This window comes from Oppia nitens, unplaced genomic scaffold, assembly GCF_028296485.1.
Source record: "Oppia nitens isolate AA-2021 unplaced genomic scaffold, nextdenovo-longstitch-racon4-pilon3 scaffold11_pilon_pilon_pilon, whole genome shotgun sequence".
Lineage (NCBI taxonomy): Eukaryota > Metazoa > Arthropoda > Arachnida > Sarcoptiformes > Oppiidae > Oppia > Oppia nitens.
This window is the reverse complement of record NW_026533190.1, coordinates 637,229-662,500: the sequence shown is the minus strand read 5'-3', so window position 1 is coordinate 662,500 and position 25,272 is coordinate 637,229. Positions and strand designations below refer to the sequence as shown.

Below are 25,272 nucleotides of genomic sequence, written 5' to 3'. Positions count from 1 at the left end.
CAACTAAGCTATATTAAGGGGTGGCTCACATATTACGTTCTCCTATTGAGAGAAGGGGTGTCTAGTTTTTTTTTAAAAAAAGTACTAAGATAATATGCGAATTTTTTAAAACTTGATTGTTGGTGTTTTTTAAAATTTTTTGATGAGATAAGCAAGATAAAAAATTATATATATTTATATAACTGTTTCTAAATTATGATTAAATTATTAAGTTAAATAATTATTAGAAATTATTAAAAAAACATTATTTAATTTTTAAGGAAAAATATTCAACTATGGTAGAGGTAATATCAAAGGTAAGTAATATATATATATAAAAAGTTTAATTAACTTATAAAAACAAATTATTAGTTGTTATTGTTGTTTTAATAATATAAATTTTTATTTTTTTTAATAAAAAAATTATTTTTAGAACAATTAAACGATCCAAATCTCAAGGTATACAATTATAATGAGTATAATGATAACGGTGGCGGTTACGGTAGTGGTTACAATGGCGGTAGAGATGGTGGTTACGGTAGAGGTTACGGTAGTGGTTACGGTAGCAGTTATAGTAGCGGTAAAGATGGCGGTTATAGTAGCGGTTACAATGGCGGTAAAGGTGGTGGTTATAGTAGCGGTTACAATGGCGGTAATGATGACGGTTACGGTAGCAGTTATAGTAGCGATAAAAATGGCGGTTACGGTCGGGGTTACGGTAGTAGTTATAGTAGCAGTTACAATAGCGGTAACGGTGGCGGTTACAATGGCCGTAAATATAGCGGTTACGGTAGCAGTTATAGTAGAGGTAAAGATGGCGGTTATGGTGGGGGTTACGGTAGTAGTTATAGTAGCAGTTACAATAGCGAAAACGGTGGCGGTTACAATGGCCGTAAATATAGCGGTTACGGTAGCAGTTATAGTAGCGATAAAAATGGCGGTTACGGTAGCGGTTATAGTAGAAGTAAAGATGGCGGTTATGGTAGGGGTTACGGTAGCATTTACAATAGCGATAACGGTGGCGGCTACGGTAGTGGTTACAGTGGCGGTAAATATGGCGGTTACGGTAGCAGTTATAGTAGCGGTTATAATGGCGGTAACAGTGGCGGTTACGGTAGCGGTTACAGTGACGGTAACAGATATAACTAAACAAAATAGCAAACTTTAATTAACAATTTAAAAATTATTTAATTTAAAAAAAAATAATTCCAAAACTTTATAATAATATAAGTAAAAAATTGTCTTAAAATACTCAAAAAAAAAATCATAATTTTTATAATAGAAATAAATTTTATTAAAAAATAATATAAATCTCTATAGAATATATTTATTTTTTTGATAGTAAAATATAATTACAAATTAAATTTTCGATTTTAACAAATGTTATCTATAGTATAGATAATGTTTTTTTTAAATAACATTACAAATAATCTACAAATAATGGAAATCATTTTTTTTATATAAATATTTTTATATTTTTTATTTATAATTTTTAAAAAAATTAATTATTAGATACGTGTTTCAAGGATTTTGTCAAAATAAATTACCTAGGTTGCTTGAAAAATTAATAATAAAAAACATGAAAATTAGCATGTATTTAAATAATTCGATAGTATTAAAATAGCTAGGTATTTTTTATGAAAAAAATAAAATTAATTTATTAAATTCTATAATTTATTTTACTAATTAAAATTATTTTTTTTAATATATGATTTATTCTAGATAAAATATAATAAAGTTAATAAATTAATTTTCTTTTTGAAACAATATTTTAATTTTTATGTTATTTTTTAATTATTTTTTTTCAAGCAACCTAGGTAATATATTTTTACATTTAGTTTCATATTGTTTATTATTAGTATTTAATTTTACTTATTATAGTAGTTTTTGTTGTTGTTGTTGTTGAGATATTGGACATCCCTGAGCTTGCATACCGGTGCCACAATATGGCCAGTGGTGCCGACTCTACGTACAGCCAATTGTTTTTTTTTTTGTTGAATAATTTTTTTTGATGCATTAATTAATTATTATAAATATTATGATATAAGTAATGTATATAAAAATTTGTTAATAATTTGTTAATAATTTTTTTCCCTCATAAATTAAACAATTATCAATAATATTCAATACAATATTTTTTACACAAAAAAAAAGTTAAATTTTAAAAAAATTAATATTAAATTTAAAATTAATTTATATAAAAATAAAAATTATTTTCAACAAACAGTATCATTGATTAATTAGATTATTATTATACAAACAAAAATAGTATTTATTGATTGATTGTATCATTCAATTAGTTATATAATTGTAATTAAATTGTATTCAAATTGTATTATAATTATTATATAATTATTTATCAAAAAATTTCAATTTATTTTTCATATAATAATCAAATATTTCTTTATTTTTAATCCAATTATCCGGTGATGAGTTGACGGTATAATAATAGCCATCACTATTGATGGACAACTCATTGACCATCTCTTCATCGCTATCTTCTTCTTCATCTTCAGTACCTATTTCTTCGCAATCATTGGTTTCATCGCTCACTTCTTCATCGGTTTCATCGCTCTCTTCTTCTTCTTCAGACTCATCGCTGTTTTCTTCATCAGTTTCGTTGTTGTCCACCACTTGATCTCGTTGTCCATCGATGTCCATACAGTTGTCATTGCCATCACCACAGCCGACGTCAACGGCCCTAACAGTTAAGTTGGGATTGTTTTCAATTTCATCCAATCCTTGATTAAAGTAATTCATGTCTCGTTTTCGTCGACGTATACCCAACTTGTGTCTGGTTTCCAGGTATGGCCACAGATATTGAACGGCCACTACAGCACTGGTAGTATAGAGTAGTAGTAGTATCCAAAAAAACACTGTATTATATGACAACACTAAGGGTCTAACCCCTACCCCCCCCCACCCCAACAACCCTCAATAGATACTGACCTCTCGTAGGTGCCGAAGAAAAATACCGGATATTTTCCGGGTCCTACTGTATAGCCGGGCGGCGGTTCGGCCACAATCTGTGCGCCACGCGGACGGACAATGGGAGGACAGACAGATAGTCAAACAAACAAAAAAAACGGTTAGTTTTATGTGTGTGTATGTAATAAACAAATTATGGGATATAAGGTAGTGGTAGTGGTGGCGGGCGGCGGCTGCAGATAACCTACCCGTGCCGGCCACGGAGGATAGCCAATCACTTTGGCAAATACCAGATCGCCGACGGCATACTTTGCGCGGACAGGAGGTTTTGGTGGCATTTTTTTAAAGGGTATTATTATTATTATTATTATTATTATTATTACTACTTCTACTAACTACTACTAACTACTAATAGATAATGTATTTTAAAAATATATATACAGTATATTGAATTCATGTATAAAGTATTATCCAATTGTTAGTACAGTTTTTTTGTTGTTGTATGTATTTAATGATATTTTGTTTAGTTTTTTGTTATAAAATAACAATTTATTATTGATTTCAATTTACAGTACTTTATATATATATATATATATATATATATATTTATATATACAGTTTGATTGTTACAATAAATTCAATACAGTATATATACTTTGTATATATACTTTGTATATATAAAAAGTATATATATAATCATTATATAAAGTACAGGTATTTAATATATAATATTACATTTTCAAATGAAATTCATATGAAATAGAAATTATTAGTATTTTATTTATACTATTCAATTCAAACAGTATTATATTGATTAACATTATATATATATATATATATATATACTTATATGTATACTTAACTGTATATATTTATATAATTTTATATACTGTACACAAACAGACATAACATTTACTTTATTTGTATTATTCAATAGAGAGAGAGAGGAGAGAGAGAGAGAGAGAGAGAGAGAGAAAGAGAGAGAGAGAGAGAGAGAAAGAGAGAGAAAGAGAGAGAGAAAGAGAGAGAGAGAGAGAGAGAGAGAGAGAGAGAGAGAGAGAGAGAGAGAGAGAGAGAGAGAGAGAGAGAGAGAGARAGAGAGAGAGAGAGAGAGAGCAAATTTAGTTGAAAATAATAATAATAATAATCAATAATAATATTTTATTTACAAAAATTTAATCACACATATATATAATATAAATAATACTTAAATGATACTAACAGTATTTTTATATATATTAAAAAAGTATCTTTTTTTAAAAAAAAATAACAATAAACTTTATATTAATTAATTTTATATATATATATATATACTGTATATACTTTATATACAGTATATTTCTATATCTATATAAATCTAATATATTTAAAAAAAATAACAATAAGTTTTGCTTACATTATTTTATTGGTGTTATATTGTGTACGATAGACCATCATTACCATCACATATACACTGATTTTTTTTTTATAGATACCAGTGCTCTGTAAGCCATACGGGTGTCGTGAGGGGGTTGATTAGATGGACATGTAATATATATATATATATATATATATAGTTTGTAAACTTTTTTGTTTGTTTGTTAATTATTTGCATTTTTTCACACATAATCTCTCTTTCAAATGTAATTATATAATAATTTATTTTTGAAAAAAAATTTAAAACAATTTGTTTTCAAAAAAAGCAATAAAAGTGACAAACAAAAAAAAGTAATAAAACTAAAAGTCTGGTACAAACTGTACATACCATATGTTCACCACTACTAGTCAACTGACACATATCGACCCCCCACCCTCCCTAACATATTGATTACAGAGCACTGGTATACAAATACAAAAAACAAAAGTGCAAATGTATATATATAGTAATTATATTATATACAAATATAAAATAACATTAACTTTATGTAATAATAATATAATATGTAATTAATTTATATACTAATAAATAAATGTATTTATAATATATGTTGAAAAAAATATATTTTTTAAAAAACTTATTTAATATTTGAATTATTAATATAAAATAATAGAAACTGTTTTTCAAAAAAAAACATTAATTATTAATATTTTATTTAATTTATTTTATTAAAAAACTGTAAATATAAAATAATATATATATAATTATACTTTTTAAAAAATCAATTTTGTTGAAATTTTATTTGCTAAATATAATAAAAAAAWTTTWAATTATTAATAAAATCATATATAATTATACTTATTATTTGTATTACTTAATTAATTACTCTTATTTACTAAATTATAATTTTAGTTAACAAAAACTAATTGGATTTGTATTTAGAGTTTATTTTAAAAAAAAAATTATTAATTTTATTATAATTATTTCAAAATATATATATTTAAAAAATTTATTCAATAAGTATTAAGATTATCGTTAAGTGAATTGAAAATTAATTTAAATAGAAATATATTGAATTTAAAATTAAAAAATTTGTCAAAAAATTTTACAACAAATTAGTCAACAATTATTTTGATGTGAAACATGCAATCAAAATGAATGTTAAATTACAAACTTATTATTTGAACAAATCATTTGTAATAAAATAAATCACTGATTAAAATGCGATTATTATGACTGCAATCAGTAATTAACAACAAACCTATGGATAATAATAATAATAATAATAATATATATCTATATAAAAAAAATATTTATTAATTAATGTATTATTCAATTATAGTTATAAGTTATATACTAATATGATATTTAATTAATAATAATAATTATTATTATCGTAAAAAAATGTCAATTTATTTCTCATAAAATAATAAAACATTTCCTTATTTTCAGTCAACTTATCCTTTGCTGTGGCGACGGTATAATAGCCATCATTATCTGATCCAATCATATCTTCATCATCGATGTCATCATCGGTTTCATCGCTATCTTCTTCAGTCATCTCTTCTACTTCTTCATCATTAGTCTCATAGAACTCTTCTTCAGTCATATCTTCTTCTTCTTCATCTTCAGTCTCATCTTCAGTATTATATTGTTCTTCGCTGTTGTCCATCACTTCTTGTCCATCGATGATATACTCACTGTTGTCGTCGTCGACGACAACGACACCTAAGTTAGGATTGTTTTCAATTTCATCCAATGCTTTGTTAAAATAAGTCGTGTCTTGTTTTCTTTGTCGACGACGACGACGACGAAGTATTCCCAACAAGTGTCTGGTTTCCAGGTATGGCCACAGATATTGAACGGCCACTACAGCACTGGTAGTATAGAGTAGTAGCCATAAAAAACACACTGTGTTATATGACAACACTAGGGGTCTCACCCCTACCCCCACCCCAACAACCCTCAATAGATACTGACCTCTCGTAGGTGCCGAAGAAAAATACGGGATATTTTCCGGGACCTACTGTATAGCCGGGCGGCGGTTCGGCCACAATCTGTGCCACGCGGACGGACAATGTGGAGGACAGATAGACAGACAAACATAAATCGGTTAGTTTTATGGTGTGTATGTAATAAACAAATTATGGGATATAAGATAGTGGTGGGGATGGGGGTGGTAGACAACCTACCCGTGCCGGCCACGGAGGATAGCCAATCACTTTGGCAAATACCAGATCGCCGACAGCGTAGTTCAAACGGCGGACAGGATTTGGTGGCATTTTTTTAAGGGTATTATTATTATTATTACTACTAGTAGTAGTAGTGGACAGTTATGTGTGTTTTTGTGGTTTTAAATACTATTAAAAAAACAAATTATATTTAATTAAAATAAAATTATTTATATAAAAAAAATATTTTCATAATATATTTTACAATTGAAGTACAGTTTTATTTTTGTTTTTATTTTGTATGCAATTATATATATAAATATAGATATATATATAATTTTGATATATAATAGGATATATATATATACAGTATTTACTAAAGTTTATTATTATAATTCAATTAATTTTCAAATACAGTACACTGTTTGTCATAATAATTGATTATAAAATATATTAATATACAGTCTATATACAGGTATTATATACAATAGTACAGAATTATAGTAAAATAATTTCAAATTAAATTATATTAAATATTTTATAATTTTTTTAATAATAATAATAATAATTATTAAATACTGTTATATATTAGTTTAACTAATTGGAAATATATATATTATTCATATATATGTTAATTTATAATGTAATCATCGATACTGTATTTTATAAACAGTATTTTTCTATAAAATATAATCAATAATAATTAATTAATCATTTAAATAGTAATTATTATTATTATTAATCATTAATCATTAATCATTAATAAGTATAAAATTAATAATAATACAAATTGTTTAATAAAAAAAATAAATCACTTTATTATCTCAAAAAAATATACAAACATTCAAAATGTTTAAATAAAAAAAAATACATTATTTAAAAATTATACCAAAATAATATATATTTAATTACTTTCATTTAATTCATCGACAAATGTTTCCTGAATATCGGCAATTTGTTTTCGGGTAAACATATGGCCAAATCCATCGGCTAATGTTTGGACACCATCGGGAACCGTAATCAATGATCGGTTATAATTACCGCCCAATCGTACAGGTATCGAATCGGCCGATAAATAATCGGTTAGTTCCTCACTGGTAACCGATCGATAAATACTACGTAGATGTTGGTCCATAAAACCGATAATTACCGCAACGGCCAGATTCATATACCACGGTAAATCAATGTTCAACAAATAGCGGACACCTCCCGGATAGTGCTGTTGCAAACAATTGATCATAAAATTACTGTACCCGATGTCCATGTTGGCCATAGATAGTTGACTAGTATCGGCAATCATTGACCAACCCGAGTGACTAATGGACTCCCGATCAATAAGTTCCAGTTGATAGACAATAAATTGTTTGGCCAGTGCTGACCACTGGCTGCACGGCCGGTGTCTGAACGTTTGTATCCATAGCACCGGTCGATCGTTGCGATCCCGACAAAACCTAACCAAACCACCGATTCGGTACATTTCAGCGGGAAATGATCGGGCGGTCAATTGGTTGACACCCGACTGTTTACGCCATTTCATTGTTGAGACCAATCGGTCGAGTGCTTCGTCCTCTCGGTTATTGGTGTCCAATAGGAACCGTTCGATCCACCAGTCCTTATGGCCAACCATTTCCGTATCTTTCGGGTCAAACAATTCACGACTCGACTGGTTATTAACTATCGATAAAAATTTTTCACGTATTTTACTAATAGTTATACTAATAGTACTATTAGTAGTATTAGTATTATTATTATTATCGGTTATATTGAAACCAATAGATATTGTCGATTGATTTGACTGTTTATATAATAATAATATGAATATTAATTTATTGATTATTTTGAGTATAATTTATTTTTTTATTTTTTATTACTTACATTATTATACAAATATAGAGATATTATTATCAAAAATAAGACAATAATTATAATTACAATAATAATTATCATATATTTGATAACTTTTAATAGTCGGCTACACATTATTGTCAGAGAGAGAGAGAAAAAAAAACAATTTAAATAATAATAATAATAATAAATAATTTATTTATAATTTATAAAAATATGAATTGTTAAATAAATATTTAGATTTATCACTTATATAATTATATTTATTAACACTAAATAAAATATATTTTTAATACAAAACAAAAATTTTAACTATTATTATTGCTATGTTATATATATATATATATATATATATATATATATATATATTATTAATATATAAATATTTAGATATAAAATGCCAATATTTTGAGTTAATGTTTTTTAATGATTACATATTTTGTTTATAAATTAATTATCTGTTTATTTTAAGAAAAATAATAATAATAATAATAATCATTTATTACATAATTTTCTATAAGTTTAATATACAGTATATATATATATATATTAAGATATTTTATTTGTTTTTTATATATTGCTATGATTTTTATTTATTTATATTTTTGGTGACAATTTGATAACAACAACAAAAAAAATTTTGATAGTTAACAGTTAGTTAATTATTGTTTTTTATATATTGATATATATATATATATATATATATATATATATATATATACTGTATATAATATATATGCTATATTTAAATGATATAATATATCATTAATTTAAATAATAATAATTAATTAACTAACTAACAAAAATACAAATATGATTATTTATTCATGTGATTAAAAACTAAATAAACAAAATTTATCTAAACTTTTAGTAGTTGTTTGACATGTGATTATAAATAAAAATAAGTTTTTTTTTTATTTTAGATAAATATATATCAATATTTATATTAAATATTTATTAAACTATTGTTTATCATAATATAGTTTTATACTATTGATATCAACAACAAAAAAATATATATATTTTATTTTTTTCTGGTAAATATTTAATAATTATTTTTATGTATAGTTTATATTTATGTATCATATTACCTTGTATATATATATATATTTGTCTAATTACTAAAATAAATAGTTTATTTTATTAGTATCAGATAACTAACCGATTTACTAAATTTAATAATTAATATTTTTTTGGATAATTTAATTTAAGATATTAATTTTAAAAAAATGTTAGTGTATAAATATTGCAATTTATTTATTAAAAAACATATTTAATAATATTAATATTACATTTATATATTAGATAAAACAAAATAATTTAATTGAAAAATTTGATTAATTTTTTTTTATAATACAATATATATTAAACAAAATAATAATAATATGGAAAAATAATTATTATCTATTGTTAGCAATTTAAATACACTTAATATTTTTTAGTTGCTTACAATACAAGCTAAAAAAATTGAATTATTAAACATTTATTTAAAAAAAATAATTAAATCAATCAAAATACATTATTATTTTAGCTAGCTTAGTTTAAATTGTTGAAATAAAATTATTTATATATTTATATTAATTATTTATTGTGTCGTTTTTATATATTTATTTAAAATCGTGATTTACTAAAAAATAAAAGTAATCAATTTTATATTCATAATAGACAATTCATATTAATAATAAATATTATTGTATATTATTATTATCATTAAATTATGTATTATTATTAATACTAAATACATTAAATAATAATAATAATAATATTTTTTTGGTTGACTACAAAAACAAAATTTTTTTTGAAGGTTATTATGTAAGACTGTATTAACTTTTAAAATGTAGTTATCATTGATTTTTTAAAATAAAAATATATTACAAAATATACAACATATATATATATATATACAATATATAATATATAATATATATATAACTGTAAGTATATGTATGTATGTGTCTATGTGTATGTATGTATGTATGGTATATACAATACAGTAGTTTAACTGTGTGTGTGTGTGTGTGTGTGTGTGTGTGTGTGTGTTTAGTGATATATAATTATATTAAATATACTATATATATATACAGTAAATGTAATAATTTTTTATATTATCTTAATATCTAATATATTAAAAACATTTTATTTTATTTTTTTGAAAAAAAGAGGGATTGTTTTTGTATAAAAATAAAAATAATAATAAATTATGTGTATACTATGTGTATAATATAATTTATTTTGTTGTATTAATATAATTTTTTAGTTGTTTAGTACAAACAGTTTATATCATATCATATCAACAACAAAAAAAATAGATATGATTTTTATAGTTATTAATATTTATATTATGATAAAATAAAAATTTCAGTATTATATATATATAATTAAGTGCAACTAAATAATAATAATAATCAAAAAAATACTAATAATAATACAATAGAAGTTTACTTTATTTTATATACAGTTTATTGTTTTTGAAAATATTTAAATAGTTTTTAAATAAAATTATTTAAATATAATAGATATTTTAGATATATACTGTATATATGGTATAAATAGCTACTGGTGCTCTCAAAAATAACTAACTAACTATATCTATACACTGTATCTCCCTATATCTCACCAAGCAGTTTCCCAAATCAACCAATCAATCATCATCATCATATAAATATTTTTAAAGCTAACTGTGCGCTACGCGGATACCCCTGGTGTGTGTGTGTGAGTCAGCTCATCATCATCATCATCATCATCATCAGCACCGGTATGTATATATATATATACTAGTTTATCAACTATACATACATATATATACTGTATATAACTGTACTCATCTAATATATAATTAATTTATTTGTTATGTATCCTTGTTTGTCAAGTAAATTACTTTAACTGTAAATATTAGTGTATATCTACAGTACAGTATAGTGTAGTTGATTTAGCTCCGGCATCTCAAATATATATATATATATATACAGTATATATATATATATATATATATATACAGTATATAGTATATAATAAAAATTTTTGAAAAATATTATATAAAAAACTAATAATAATAATAATACTAACAGTGCGCTTGTGTAGTTTAGTTGAACAAAATAAAAAATATATATATATATAAACAGTATATACTGTATATATATTATGTTATTATTATAAAATTGTTTGATAACAAAACTGTTTGTATTTAGTATTATTTAAAATTTAAAAAAATCAATTAACTATTGTCTATTGTCATAATTGGGCACTAATTGTGTGCTAAAAAAAATAATCCTACAATAGTTGAACAGGTGTTTTTTTAAAAAAAATAATTATCTACCAGTGCTCTATCTAACCACCCTCTCAGCTAACAGTCCTCTATAATATTTAAGCTAGCTACAAAAAAAGTGCATTATTTTTATATAGCAACAATTTGTTATCAAGGTAAGTCATATATATAAATTGAATTTTATTGAAAATATAAGTATTCAAAAAAAAATATATTTGATAATTAATTAATTTTTATCTAATATTACATTATTATTATTATTATTATTATATTTATTATAATTATTTTTTATAATTATTTTCAATTATGAAATACTGTCTAACATATCAATGAATATATTAAGTATATTTATAAAAAAAATATTTTTATCATTAAATATATTAGTGAAAGTTAATAGCAAATAAAAAAAACAAAACAAAAAATAATTAAATTAATATCAATTCAATTGAATTTTCTTATACTAAACTATAACTGTCCTAATTATTTATAATTTTAATTTTTTTAAAAATAAAATTTAAAAAATTAAATATTAATATTATATAGTATTATAAATACTAATAAAATTAGATTTTTATATTAAATATTGCGTACAATCAAACAAACATAAAAATAATAAATATAAATATTATTTATTTATTTTTATTAAAGTTTCCTTTTAAGTACATTAAATAAATAATTTTTATGACATTTAATTATTTATTTATTTATTTTTATAGACTATACATAACTTTATGTAATTTAATTGAATTTAATATTATATAAATGCATAGTAATAATAATAATAATACTAATGTACATGTAATTATAATAATAATAATCATAATCATGGTTAAATTAATCAACAACAAAAATTATTATATATATATATATATATTTATTTTTACATAATATTGATTTACATAAAAATTTATTACAATATTATTTTTCAATCATAAAAAAAATTGTTTAACATGTGTTTTGAATTAATTTTGACAAAACTGTTTTATTTTATAATTTAATTTATTTGTTGATATTTTACTTAAATATTTTTTTTTATAAATAAAAATGATATTAAACACACACACACACATAACACATGCATAATATATAATAAATTAATGTTAAACACTTGACATAAATAATTGAAATTTTTAGATTTTATTAAGTTTTTTTTAGTACATATAAATATTTTAATGTTTGATAATTACTATATTATTATTATTATTATTATTATTATTAATCATTAAATAATATCGACAAAACTCGATTGATTTATATTACCATAAAAATAATTTTCATTTAAAAAAATATGCTAATACTATAAAATTAATAAAATTAATTTTTGAATAAACTAAACTAATTAACAAAAAATTTAAATAAAAATTTGCACTTTTTTAAAATATATAATAAATTTTTATAGATGATGTGTTGAAATTTAATAGTAATTATTTTTATGCACTGATTTAATAATTTATTTATTTTATAACTAATAATAATAATAATAATAATATTTTATAATATAATAATAACTAATAATCATTAGTTTTAATGATTAATAATATACAATGAAAATAACTTATTATTTATTAGTTGTGAATAATAAAAAACTAATAATAATAATAATGACACTAAATATAAATATAAAAAATATTATAATATTAAGACATTATATTAATTAGATTTATTTTTTATATATAAACTAACAAAACGTTTATTATTATTATTATTATTATTATTATTTAATATTAATAGTTTAATTCAGTATAATATATTTGTTGTGTCATATATTTATGTAAATTTATAAAAATTATTAACAAATAAATATTAAAAATATTTTCTTTTTTTTAATTTAAAAATAATTTATAATAATAAATGTCAGTCACGTTTTCAATCTTATATTTATTAGAAAAAAATTATTATAATTATTCATATAATTTAGTTAACAAATATTATATACATATACAGTATATTATATATATATATATATATTAAAATTTAATATAATTAAACTTCTAATAAGTTTACAAATTATAATTAGATTAACATTTTTTTATATATAAGTGTATAATAAGTACAGTATATATATAAGTATTATATTAATACAAAATATATTATTAAATTTATTTAAAATAAAATTGAATTTTGTATTGTTATATATGTTTGGTTACTATTATTACATATTTATTGTTATGATATACAGTAAAATATAATTATAATTATTTAATATTAATGTCCATATGTTTCTATTAGTTGGCAAATAAATAAATAAATATTAATAATATTATACTGTAAGTAAAATATTAATACTAATAATACTAATAATAATAATCTAAACATAATTATGATAAATTTGAATTATATTTATAAATTAATTTAATTATTTTTTTTTTATCAAATTTGTTTTAAACCATTTAGTTGTTGCACCAAAAAAAATAACTAATAATAACTAAAGTATAATATTCATAAAATACTAAATAAAATTTTATTATTAGTATATAAATTAATTTAATACTGTTTTTATTTAACTAATATATATATATATATTAAATGATAAGATGATACGGTTTTTTATCATTGAAAAAAATTTTTTATTATCAAATCAAAAATTATATTATTATTATTAATATTATTATAAATTTTTTTGTAATTAGATAACAATTAATATTTTTCTACATTTATATAATTATGGTTTTTTAAAAAATTTATATATTTAGCTATTGGCGTGAGAAACACCTTTAATTATAACTAATATATAAAAATTATTATTATTATTATTACCTAAATGATAGACATAACATAAATCTAGTTTACCTTGAATTTAATTGTACATTACATTTTCAATATAAAAATATTATATAAATTATATATATATATAATATACAGTATATATATACAGTAGACAATTGGAAATTACTTTTTATAAAATTATATTAAATAAATGTTGTTTTAAACGGCCAGTAATTATATGTTTTCAAAAAAAAAAATTACATTTACTGTACTTATTGTATATAAAGTTATCAATAATTTTCTTTATTATCCTTAAAAAAATATAATATTTTATTCAATTATATTAAGAGGATATATAAAAAAAATACCAAACTATTGGGGATTACAAGTAATTTATTATTAATATATATATATATATATATATATTATTGTTAGTAAATCTCAATTATTTTAAAATTATTTTATATAAGTTTAATAAATTTTATATTATTAATAATGTATTTTTAATATATATATATATACAGTATACTAATATATCAGAAATTTTATTATTATTTTATTGCTATTAATAACACAACACAACAAACAAATAATTTTTTAAAAAACTATTAATAATAATAATAATAATAATATTGTTTTATATTTATCTAAAAAATTTTTTTAGTTGTAATCAACTCATCAAAAAAAAAATCAAACAAATTTCAACAATACTTAATATACAGTATATATAAATAGTTTAACTACAAAAAAAACAACTGGTGTTCCCCCCCATAGAAAAACCTAACCAAACCAACCAATCAACCAAACAAAATGTCGGTCAACAAGGAGGTGGTCGACCGTATTAGGTCGACATTCCTGTCAATGGCCAGCGATTCGCCGGCCGACGACTATCATCCGAAAGATATGGATCGGATACGTCAAAAGGATTGGCCAATTGAACGATTTGTATTGACCACAAAATCGGAAGATCAGGCACTGGCCGGACTCGTAAAGGCAATGAAATGGCGTAAATCCTATGGTGTCAATGATTTCCGGGATGACCAGTTTCCCGAAGAAATGTATCGAATGGCCGAATACAGTCAGTTTGGTCGCGACCGTGAAGGCCGTCGGATATTGTGGACACAGATGTCACACCATCATCGGTGCGCTGACTGGAATCAACTGTTGAAACAGTTTATTGTCTATCAGTATGAACTGTTGGACAGAGATCAGGATCGGGAAGGCGGTTGGGCAGTGGTAGGCGATCCTACCGGTGCTGGACTGGGGAACGTTGAAATGGATTTCAATAATTTTACTGTAGATGTCCTACAAAGTTATTACCCGAAAGGTCCGAAATATATGCTAGTGGTTGACTTGCCGTGGGTTTTGACGGCTACGGCCAAACTGATTATGGCATTCATGAATGAACATCTCCGGCAAACGGTTAAGTTTATCAAACGTGATGAACTGGATGCTTATGTATCACCGGAGTACATACCTGTCCATATGAAAGGTGGCCAGTATGATAAGCCATTGGTTCAGATACCCGAGGGTGTCCGACCGTTGGACAAACACGAACAGTTTACGGCCGAYCAGATCAAGAAAATCTATTCGACCTATAAATCGGAGCTCAAGTAGTTTTTTTACAAAAGTAATAGTTGGGTAGGACTGGTCCGCCCCACCCCACCCCCACTTTTATACTACCTGTCCGTTTATCAATTAGTTATTATTATTATTATTATGATAATTACGATTATATAATATATATATGTTATACATATTTGTTAATGTATTCAATATTTAGTTTTATTTTTCAATTATATAATGTTTTTTTTTTGGTTTGTTTTGTTATTTAAAATAATTCAAACAACAATTTGCTATATATATACTGTATGTTTTATATAAAAAATAAAATTAAATAAATATTTTTTACTAATTTTTTTTTTGAAAAATGTTTTATATTATATACATATTGTGTGTATATTTGATTATAATTTTTTTTTTTAAATAAAATGTTATACATATACTGTTTAGAGAAAAAAATAAAATAAAAAAAACAACCATGTTAATCAATGCTATTTTTTCTAATTAATAAAAAAAAATTAATTTACTGTATGATTACAATTTATTGTTAACTAAAAAAAAAACAAACTAATAAATAAATTACTTAAATGTTTATTATTGTTTATAAATAAAATAAGCCATAAACTAATTTTTTAAAAATATATTTAATGTTTAATAACTGTTTAAATACATAAACAATATTATTATTTGATAATTTTAATTTCAAATTGTAATTTCAAAAAAAAATACAATACATTAAAAACCCTAAATATTTATGTTTTTTATGTAATTAAATAAAAATGTTTATCTAATCAAATAATAATAGATAAATATTTTTGAATTTTATTTATCTATATATTGATATTATTATAATATAAATATAAATAATTATATAATAAACATGGTTATTTTTTGGTATACAATTTTTTTAAAAAAAATTAAATAACAAAATTATTTTTTACATTTATAGAAATTAATGTTTTATATATAATATATATCAATATATAACAGCTTTAATTTTACAATATATATATATATATATATTATCTGTATAATAATAATAATAATAATTATTATTATTATTATTACTTAAATGATATAAACACAAAATATATATTACCTTGAATTTAATATAATTTTTATTTAAATAATTTTTTGTTGAAATTATTATAAAGTTTGTGTATATTTGAGTATAAATTAAATAAAACAAATCAATAAAATATAGTATAAAATAATTATTATTATTATTGGAAAATAAACCATATTTTTCAACTAACTTAATAAATATATTTAAAAAAAATGTTTAAAACTAAATGTTTATTAATAATCACAAAAAAATGTTTATTTTTTGAAATATACTAAAAAATAACAAAATATAAAACACAATATATATATATATAAATATATTTATATAAAAAATGTTWACATTAATATTTTGATTTGATTATTTATAACTAAAAAATTAGTTAAAAATAAAAAAAATAATAAAATCTATAAATTTTTATCTATTTAAATTAATTAATTAAAAATAATTTTAATTGTTATTTTTCTAATAATTTAAAACTGGTTTAAAATTTAAATACTATATATTATTATTTACTATTAAAACAAAAAAAAATTAATTGTCTTTCAATTTATTTCAAATATTATTAAATTGATTGATAGATAAATAAATAAAAATAATTTTTTTAATAATAAATAATTTTTTTAATAATAAATAAATTTAAAAAATAAAATAAAATAAAAAATTACACTAAACTTGTGTTTTTCGGTACAAAATTTCTAGACTCCATATATTCAAGCATTTGTTTGGGTATTGTTTGCAATATAGTGTTTGTTAGTCTACTTTCCAGTATATGTGTCGATGTTTGATAATTTTTCAATTGAAAAAACTATATTTTAAAAAAATAAATAAAAGATAAATAATTTTTATTAATAGGTTTTTTTAGAAAACATATAAATAGATTTAAAAAAAACATTTTATTTTTCAATAATAAGTATTTAATGTCTAAAATGTTTTTAGCATTTATAGTTGTTAAGCAATAAAATCTAAATAAATAAAAATAWTAAAATACTGTATTTTTTCATATATGAAAATTTTCCATAATTTTAATTAAAATAATTTTTTTTAATACTTACTAATTAATGTCATTATTTAAAAATTTATTTTGCATAAAGTTTTAGTATAAGTTAATTGTTTAAACTTAAAAAACAAAATAAATTATTATATTATTAATTGCAAACTAACAACTAAATTGCAATTTTCTGGAAACTTTTTATCTCATTTTTTTTATTTATATAAATAAAATTATTGTAAAAATACAYAGACTTATTGAATATTATTGAAATTTGTTGTTAGATGTCTTAATAATTYCTAAATTAATGTCTAAATAATTTTTTTTTGTGCAAATATTTTAATTGTTTTTTAATTATAATTACAAATATATACAGTACATTACCTGTACATTGTCTCTATAGGTACGGCAACCACGAGAACAGGTAGAGTCACCGCTCAGCCGTTTCAGATGATTGAACGGACAGTTGCCTACRCCGACAATGACAATACTGACCGGCATTGCCGACGCCCGGACAATGGCTTCGAGTGTATCGGCCGTATCCGTATGGCAGCCRCTGGTCAGTATAGTAAAGACAAAATAGTGTCTACCGTTTTGAAAATTTTTCGTCAACTGTACGACATGATTGATAACGGGTGCAAACGGWCGGCCAGTGTTGGCCGAGTTGGACGACGACGACGGTATCATAGACTTGAGCGATGCCCGATAGCATCGGCGCATATCGTCAACACTGTCACAGTAGGGAACTACCGATTGTTGGCCACCGCCGACACCCAGTCTCAGATTGAATGCATGCGAGACTGTGGGTTGACCAGCAAATCTGGCACCGAAACCAAAAACGGCAAACAATCCCTGATAGTCGTACGGCTGTAGTAATTGGCCGAAACTGTTCAGTAGAAACTCGAAACAATTGACCGATTGGTCGACAACTGTTAGTTTGTTGTCCGTAGCGGTGGTGGCGGCGGTGGCCGATGATGTGGCAGCGGCTGATGTATGCAATAATCGGTGATGAAATGGCTGTGAATCACTGGTACAGTCGATGGCCGCCATAAAGTGCAGTTGTGTACCACCGGAGCCGATATAGTCGACAAATGTAGGCACCTGTCGATAGTGTAGTTTGGATATCAATAGTAGTCCACAGTTATTGTCATTGTTGTTGTTATGGTTGTTATGGATGTCCAATGATTGAAGTTTATGTAGACTTTTCAACAATAGGCTCTTCCGTTTGGATGACTTATCGGTCGCCGACGCAGCCGATGATTGGCCACCTTTTTTCTGACCTTTCGGTGACTTATTATTGCTATTGAGATTCGGATGTCTCCTGAGCTCCAGTACGGACAGACCGCCAGTTATAAACTGTTTGTTCAGTTCATTTAGGGATGTATTGACAGCACCGATAAAATCATCGCTAGTATGTCTGTCCCAGTCGTAGACGGATATCCGTAGCCGACGATAATGATCGCAATCGCACAGATCGTGTACTCTGACGGTAAACTCTGACCAAACCGGTGCCAGTGTTTTGTGTATGGTTTCGCTTCGGTAGACTTCCAGCTGGTGTTGGCCATCCGGTGATTCTTTAGTGATAATCATGTATGGATCAGATGAACCTAAAAAATCTTTTTGCGGCAGTGTTTTGGCCTCGAATTTCATTTGGACAGTCTGTTTGGAGGCCAATACCTTAAAAAAAACCCGAAACCGTAATCAATCAATCAGTCAATCAATCAATCAATAATTAATTAATTAAAAAAATTACTAATAATTAGCTTAAAGTTTTTGTTGTTGTTAATTGTATGTTAAAATGTGTTTTTTGAAAAAAATTATTTAAATAATAATTAAATTAAATATAAAAGTTTATAAAAAATTATTATTWWAYMRATTTTTTTTATTATTAGTTATAAAAAAATATATTTATAATAATTATTATTAACTATTACTAAATATATTATAATGTATTGAAAATAAATATTCAATATATATATATAATAATTTTAATTAAAATTAATCGACACTTAATATATTTTATATACAGTATATACCTGTACTCAGGATATACTGAACTATTTTTTTATATATATTTAATATATAATAGTTATATATTAGGTATTACCTCATAGATGGTTATCCATAGTTCTCCAGTAACCATAAGTTTGCTATACGCTTGCAATTCATTATTATTATTATTATTATTATTATTATTACTACCACTACTACTACTACTACTATTGGAGGATAACTGATGGACAGTTGGCTGAACGGACGGTAGTCTCAATCGTTTTTTAATAACATCGTCGCGTGCAGTAATCAACTGTCCTAAGTCCAGATCCAATCGGCCCAGYAGTTCATTATCGGCACATATATCGTAGTCCCAGACCTCAAACCGGAGCACTTGTAGTTCATTGAATCGATAGTCAACAGGGACTTTGACTGTCCAATCGGGACTACGGCTATTCCGTATGACTTCCGTACGACCAGTTTCGATAAAACGGTTGCCGACAACACCGGGAGTGTTATTATTATTATTATTATTGTTGGCACCGGTAGTCGTCAACATATAGACAATACATTGAGGCGACTGTTTTCTATCGTTTTTAACCATAAAATTTTTGCCTCTAATGGTTAGCTCGAGTAATGATTTATAAAATGTCATAATTAATTAATTAATTAATTTAATGACTACTATATATAATAAATAGTATAAAAATAAAATTATTTATTAAAAAAAAAATTTTAATTCAATAGTACAGTATATATTTTTTTAAAAATAAATAATAACAATATTTATAATGATAATAATAACATAAGTGTAAATTTTGTAGACATTATTTGCAAAAATTGAAATACAAAAAAAAATTGTACTAAACTTTGATTTTAATTTTTGCTGGTATTATGAGAGAAAAAAAATATATATTAAAATATTTCCCGGATATCATATATTACATAATATAAAAATTATTAGACATATTATACATATTATATATATATATATATACACTGTATATATATATAGTCAATATTTAATATTTTTATTATATCTCAAAAACTAAAATATAAGACAAAGATATTTAATAAACAACTATGGTGTATTGGAACGTACAAAATGGTGAGACCAAATTTTTTATAAAATTACTAAAATAAAATGATAAAAATATGTAATACCTCAAAATCTATAATAGATAATGAAAATCTATAAAATGTATACAAACTAGATAAAAAATAATTTGATACGTGTTTCAGCAATTTTCAAAAAAATAATTAATAAAGTTAGTATCAATTTTATAAAAACATAATATATTATTTGTAAAATATTATATTACATTTTTTATATTTAATTAAAGTAGTTTATTTTTTTCTTTCAAAAATTTATAAAAACTGCTGAGACACATGTCAAGTTATATTTTATCTAGTTTATTATACATTTAATAGATTATCATTATCTACTACAGATTTTATGTTATTATATTATTTTGATCATTTCTATATATAAATTTTATAAAAAATTTGTCACACTATTTTGTATATGATATATATCATATTGAATATCTTTGTCCTAGGTCTTTTAGTTTTTGAGATATAACAAAAATATTAGTTCCGCCTATTTTGTCCCTGATTTTATATATAGTCTATATTTAATAGTAGTTTTCCGTAAAATATAAGTAATTTTGTGTGTATGTGTGTATTGCAATTAATTTTTGATTAAATAAAATAATAATAATAATAATAAAACATTAGTAATTTATGAAAAAAATTTCGTAAAATTTTTACATTAATATTTGCGAACTATTTTCTAACATATTAATCATTTTATAAAAACATATAAATTAATAATTTATTACTTAATTAAAAAGTTTTTTAGACAATTTTTTATACAATAGKTAATAATTTTTTTTATCTAATGTTTATCGTTTAGTTACTTAATTGATAAAAATTTCTAATCAATACTAAATATACTGTATATATATAAATAATAAATTAATTAATTTGTCAATAATAATAATTTATATATATTTATATATATATATGTTGAGGAACAGGATGTCTATATATTAGTAAAATAGTGAAATACTAATAATATTTATCATTATAATTGTTTTTTTAAATAATAATTTTATTGCTAGATAATTAATTATTAACTAAATAATAATATAAACTAAATATATTTTTATAAAATGCAAATGTTAAACATTAAATAATAATAATAAATAATAATATTAATTTTTTGTTGCTTTAAATATTTATTGAATTAGTTTTTAAACTAATAACATACTTAAAATTAAATACTATAGCAACAAATATAATGTTATAATTGATAGATTATTCAATTTATTTCAAATAAATAAATAGTTTAATGAATATATTTTATTAATATATATAATAATAATAATAATAATAATAATAATAATAATAATACAGTAAATATTATTCCATATAATAAATTTTTTTAAACATTAATTAAATATTTATTATATAATTTTAGTATAACTTTTGGTTAATAATATATATATTAAAAATGTTAAAATATAAATAACTATATATAAAAATAAAAATAAATTGATTGCTAATATTGTCAAAAAAAAAATAATTGTGAAATACATTATATTCTTAATTATTAATTTTTATAAAATAATAACAAAATTTTGATTGTGTTTAAGCAGTTATTTAACAGTAAATTAACTTAATATTGATATACAGTATATAATAATAATAATAATAATAATAATATAATAATAATAATAATAATAATAATAATAATACTTTAATTATTTAATTAACTTAAACTTTATTTAATATATCGTCATATGCCTGATAAATATCGGCAATTTGTTTGCTGGTAAAGTTATGGCCAAATGTGGCCAACGGTCGGACACCATCGGGTACAGTGATCAACGATTTGTTATAATTGCCGCCCAAATGGACCGGTATATAGTCGGGTGCTATATATTGCTGAAGTTCATCACTGCTCGAAACCGACAGATAACTGCTGAGCAGCTGGTCGTCCATAAAGCCGGCAATCAGGTTGGCCAGTGCCGTCAAAAACCACGGCAAGTCTACAATCAGTATATAGCGGACAGCTTTCGGGTAGCGGTTTTGTAGACAATCAATGATAAACAAACTTTGGTCGACATCTATGTCGGCTATGGATACTTGACTGGTATCCATAACCAAACCCAATCCCTGATGACTGGCCAACCGGTCCATTAGTTCAATCTGATAGACAGCAAACTGTCTGATCAAATGTTTCCATGTGTCGCATTTGCGATACCGGTGCGACTGTCCCCACAATACTGGCCGGCCCTCCCTGTCCCTGATGAACGATACGTATACACCGATTCGGTACATCTCTTCGGGAAACGATTGGGCGGTCAGTTGGTTGACACCAAACTGTTTACGCCATTTCATTGTTGAGACCAATCGGTCAAGTGCTTCGTCCTCAGAGTCGCTGACCAATAGGTAGCGTTCAATCCACCAGTCCTTACGGTTAACCGTTTCGATGTCTTTCCGATCAAACAATTCATGGCTCGACTGGTTATTAACTATTGATAAAAATTTTTGTCTGATTTTTTCAAATATAATAATATTATTATTATTATTAGTTTTGTTGTAAAAATTCAGTGATTTTGACTGCAAAATATAAAACAAACAACAAAAATAAATAATACTTTTAATTAATTAATTATTTATATTTATATATATATACTGTAGTATATTATGTTAATAAATAAATAAATATATTAATATTTAAAAAAAAATTAAATTATGAATTATTTTTTTTGTTGAATAAATTCAATTACATTACGTATCGATTTTATTGTTGACAATATTATTATTATTTTAACTACAACTAAGATAATAGTAGTGATAATTATAATATTAGTAACAAATTTTACTAAACAATTCATAATTTTCACAAAAACACATAAAAATTTTTTTTTATTATTAATTATATTTAACCTTAAAATTAATTGATATATATATATATATATATATTAAACTAAAAGTTTTAATAAATTTCTATTTAATTACTATAAATTTTTTACAAAAATATTGTCTATTAAACACTAATAATATTTCAATCTAATGAATTTTAAAATTTAACAATTTTTATTATTTAAATAATAAATATTTTAAATTTTACATAAAATTAACATTTATTTTATTATTAAGTAAAATTCCATTAATCATAAACCTTGAATAATTTTTTAATATATATATATATATATTAGAAATAAATGTATATATAATCTCAAATAATCTAAAATAAATTAACTATAAATTACATATAAAAAAATAAGTTTATATATATATATAATTTTTAATTATTAACTAATTTAAAGAAAAATATTTGTTTCCCCACTTAAATTGTTAATTAAATTAATAAAATATTATTATATATAAAAAATAGTCAAAATTAATAGTCAAATATAAAATATTAATTAATTAATAAACTAATTATTAGTATTTTAAAATCATTCAAATTTACACTTTATTTAATATATCTTCAATAGTTTCATAAATATCTGCTATTTGTTTGATTGAAAAATTAAATTATTAATTAATATTTTATAATATAATATAAATTATTGTAATTATTATGTAAAAACTTTTTAAATAAATTGATTACTAATAATTTTTTTTAAAAAAGTGGATCAATAGATTTTATTAATTATTAATTACAAATTTAATTTAATTGTTTGATACAATAATTTAATTAATAAATTAATTTAAAAAGTAAGTAAATAATTAATAATATATATATATAAGTAATACAATAATTAAATTTTTTTTTATATCTTTAATTTAAACTTCATTTAATATATCGTCATATGTTTGATAAATATCGGCAATTTGTTTGCTGGTATAGTTGTGGCCAAATGTGGCCAACGGTCGGACACCATCGGGTACACTAATCAACGGTATATGATAATTACCGCCCAAATGGACCGGTATATAATCGGGTGATATATATTGTTGAAGTTCATCATCACTCGATACCGACCTATAGATGCTAAGCAGCTGGTCGTCCATAAAGCCGGCAATCATGTTGACCAATGCTGTCATAAACCACGGTAAGTTTACATTGAGTATATAGCGTACGGCTAACGGATAGCGGGTTTGTAGACAATCAATGAGAAACAAACTTTGATCGACATCTATGTTGGCAATGGATACTCGACTGGTATCCATAACCATAACCAGTCCCTGATGACTGGCCACCCGATCCAGGAGTTCAATCTGATAGACGGCAAACTGTTTCATCAGCTGTTTCCATGAGTCACACTTGCGATACCGGTGCGACTGTCCCCACAATACTGGCCGGCCCTCCCGGTCCCTGATGAACGATACGTATATACCGATTCGGTACATCTCTTCGGGAAACGATTGGGCGGTCAGTTGGTTAACACCGAA

At 23.0% G+C, this 25,272-nt stretch overlaps 6 protein-coding genes across 7 annotated transcripts in view; 2 read left to right on the top strand and 4 right to left on the bottom strand.

The window, feature by feature from the left end:
• LOC128953087 (uncharacterized) overlaps positions 1 to 1,128 on the top strand; it is a 10,335-nt gene extending 9,207 nt beyond the window's left edge. The window contains exons 9-10 of the mRNA XM_054298565.1: positions 261 to 296; positions 413 to 1,128. Coding sequence (XP_054154540.1) covers positions 261 to 296; positions 413 to 1,128 — 752 coding nt within the window. The remainder of the gene's footprint in view (positions 1 to 260; positions 297 to 412) is intronic.
• A 271-nt stretch (positions 1,129 to 1,399) lies between these two features.
• On the bottom strand, positions 1,400 to 3,245 carry LOC128953071 (hepatoma-derived growth factor-related protein 3-like). The gene is made up of 4 exons (XM_054298564.1): positions 3,156 to 3,245; positions 2,929 to 3,005; positions 2,439 to 2,818; positions 1,400 to 1,410 (listed from the first exon to the last, which is right to left on the bottom strand). Exons 1-4 carry the CDS (start codon positions 3,243 to 3,245, stop codon positions 1,400 to 1,402), a joined length of 558 nt encoding a protein of 185 aa, XP_054154539.1.
• A 1,817-nt stretch (positions 3,246 to 5,062) lies between these two features.
• On the bottom strand, positions 5,063 to 6,546 carry LOC128953058 (hepatoma-derived growth factor-related protein 3-like). Its single transcript, XM_054298563.1, has 4 exons — positions 6,457 to 6,546; positions 6,245 to 6,321; positions 5,701 to 6,141; positions 5,063 to 5,069 (listed from the first exon to the last, which is right to left on the bottom strand). The coding sequence occupies exons 1-4, from the start codon at positions 6,544 to 6,546 to the stop codon at positions 5,063 to 5,065; spliced, it is 615 nt and encodes a 204-aa protein (XP_054154538.1).
• A 793-nt stretch (positions 6,547 to 7,339) lies between these two features.
• On the bottom strand, positions 7,340 to 8,132 carry LOC128953049 (motile sperm domain-containing protein 2-like). The gene has a single exon (XM_054298550.1). It carries the CDS (start codon positions 8,060 to 8,062, stop codon positions 7,340 to 7,342), a length of 723 nt encoding a protein of 240 aa, XP_054154525.1. The 5' UTR covers positions 8,063 to 8,132.
• Positions 8,133 to 10,877: 2,745 nt separating this feature from the next.
• Positions 10,878 to 15,936, top strand: LOC128952066 (motile sperm domain-containing protein 2-like). Of its 2 annotated transcripts, none has more exons than XM_054297402.1 (2): positions 10,878 to 11,035; positions 14,916 to 15,936. In XM_054297402.1, the coding sequence occupies exon 2, from the start codon at positions 15,062 to 15,064 to the stop codon at positions 15,866 to 15,868; it is 807 nt and encodes a 268-aa protein (XP_054153377.1). In that variant the 5' UTR covers positions 10,878 to 11,035; positions 14,916 to 15,061; the 3' UTR covers positions 15,869 to 15,936. The 2 variants fall into 2 exon arrangements, with proteins under 2 accessions (XP_054153377.1, XP_054153384.1); XM_054297409.1 differs by lacking the exon at positions 10,878 to 11,035 and adding an exon at positions 11,446 to 11,700.
• Positions 15,937 to 17,541: 1,605 nt separating this feature from the next.
• On the bottom strand, positions 17,542 to 20,441 carry LOC128953040 (copine-8-like). The gene is made up of 3 exons (XM_054298539.1): positions 19,976 to 20,441; positions 18,253 to 19,545; positions 17,542 to 17,685 (listed from the first exon to the last, which is right to left on the bottom strand). Exons 1-3 carry the CDS (start codon positions 20,417 to 20,419, stop codon positions 17,542 to 17,544), a joined length of 1,881 nt encoding a protein of 626 aa, XP_054154514.1. The 5' UTR covers positions 20,420 to 20,441.
• Between the last annotated feature and the right edge of the window lie 4,831 nt (positions 20,442 to 25,272).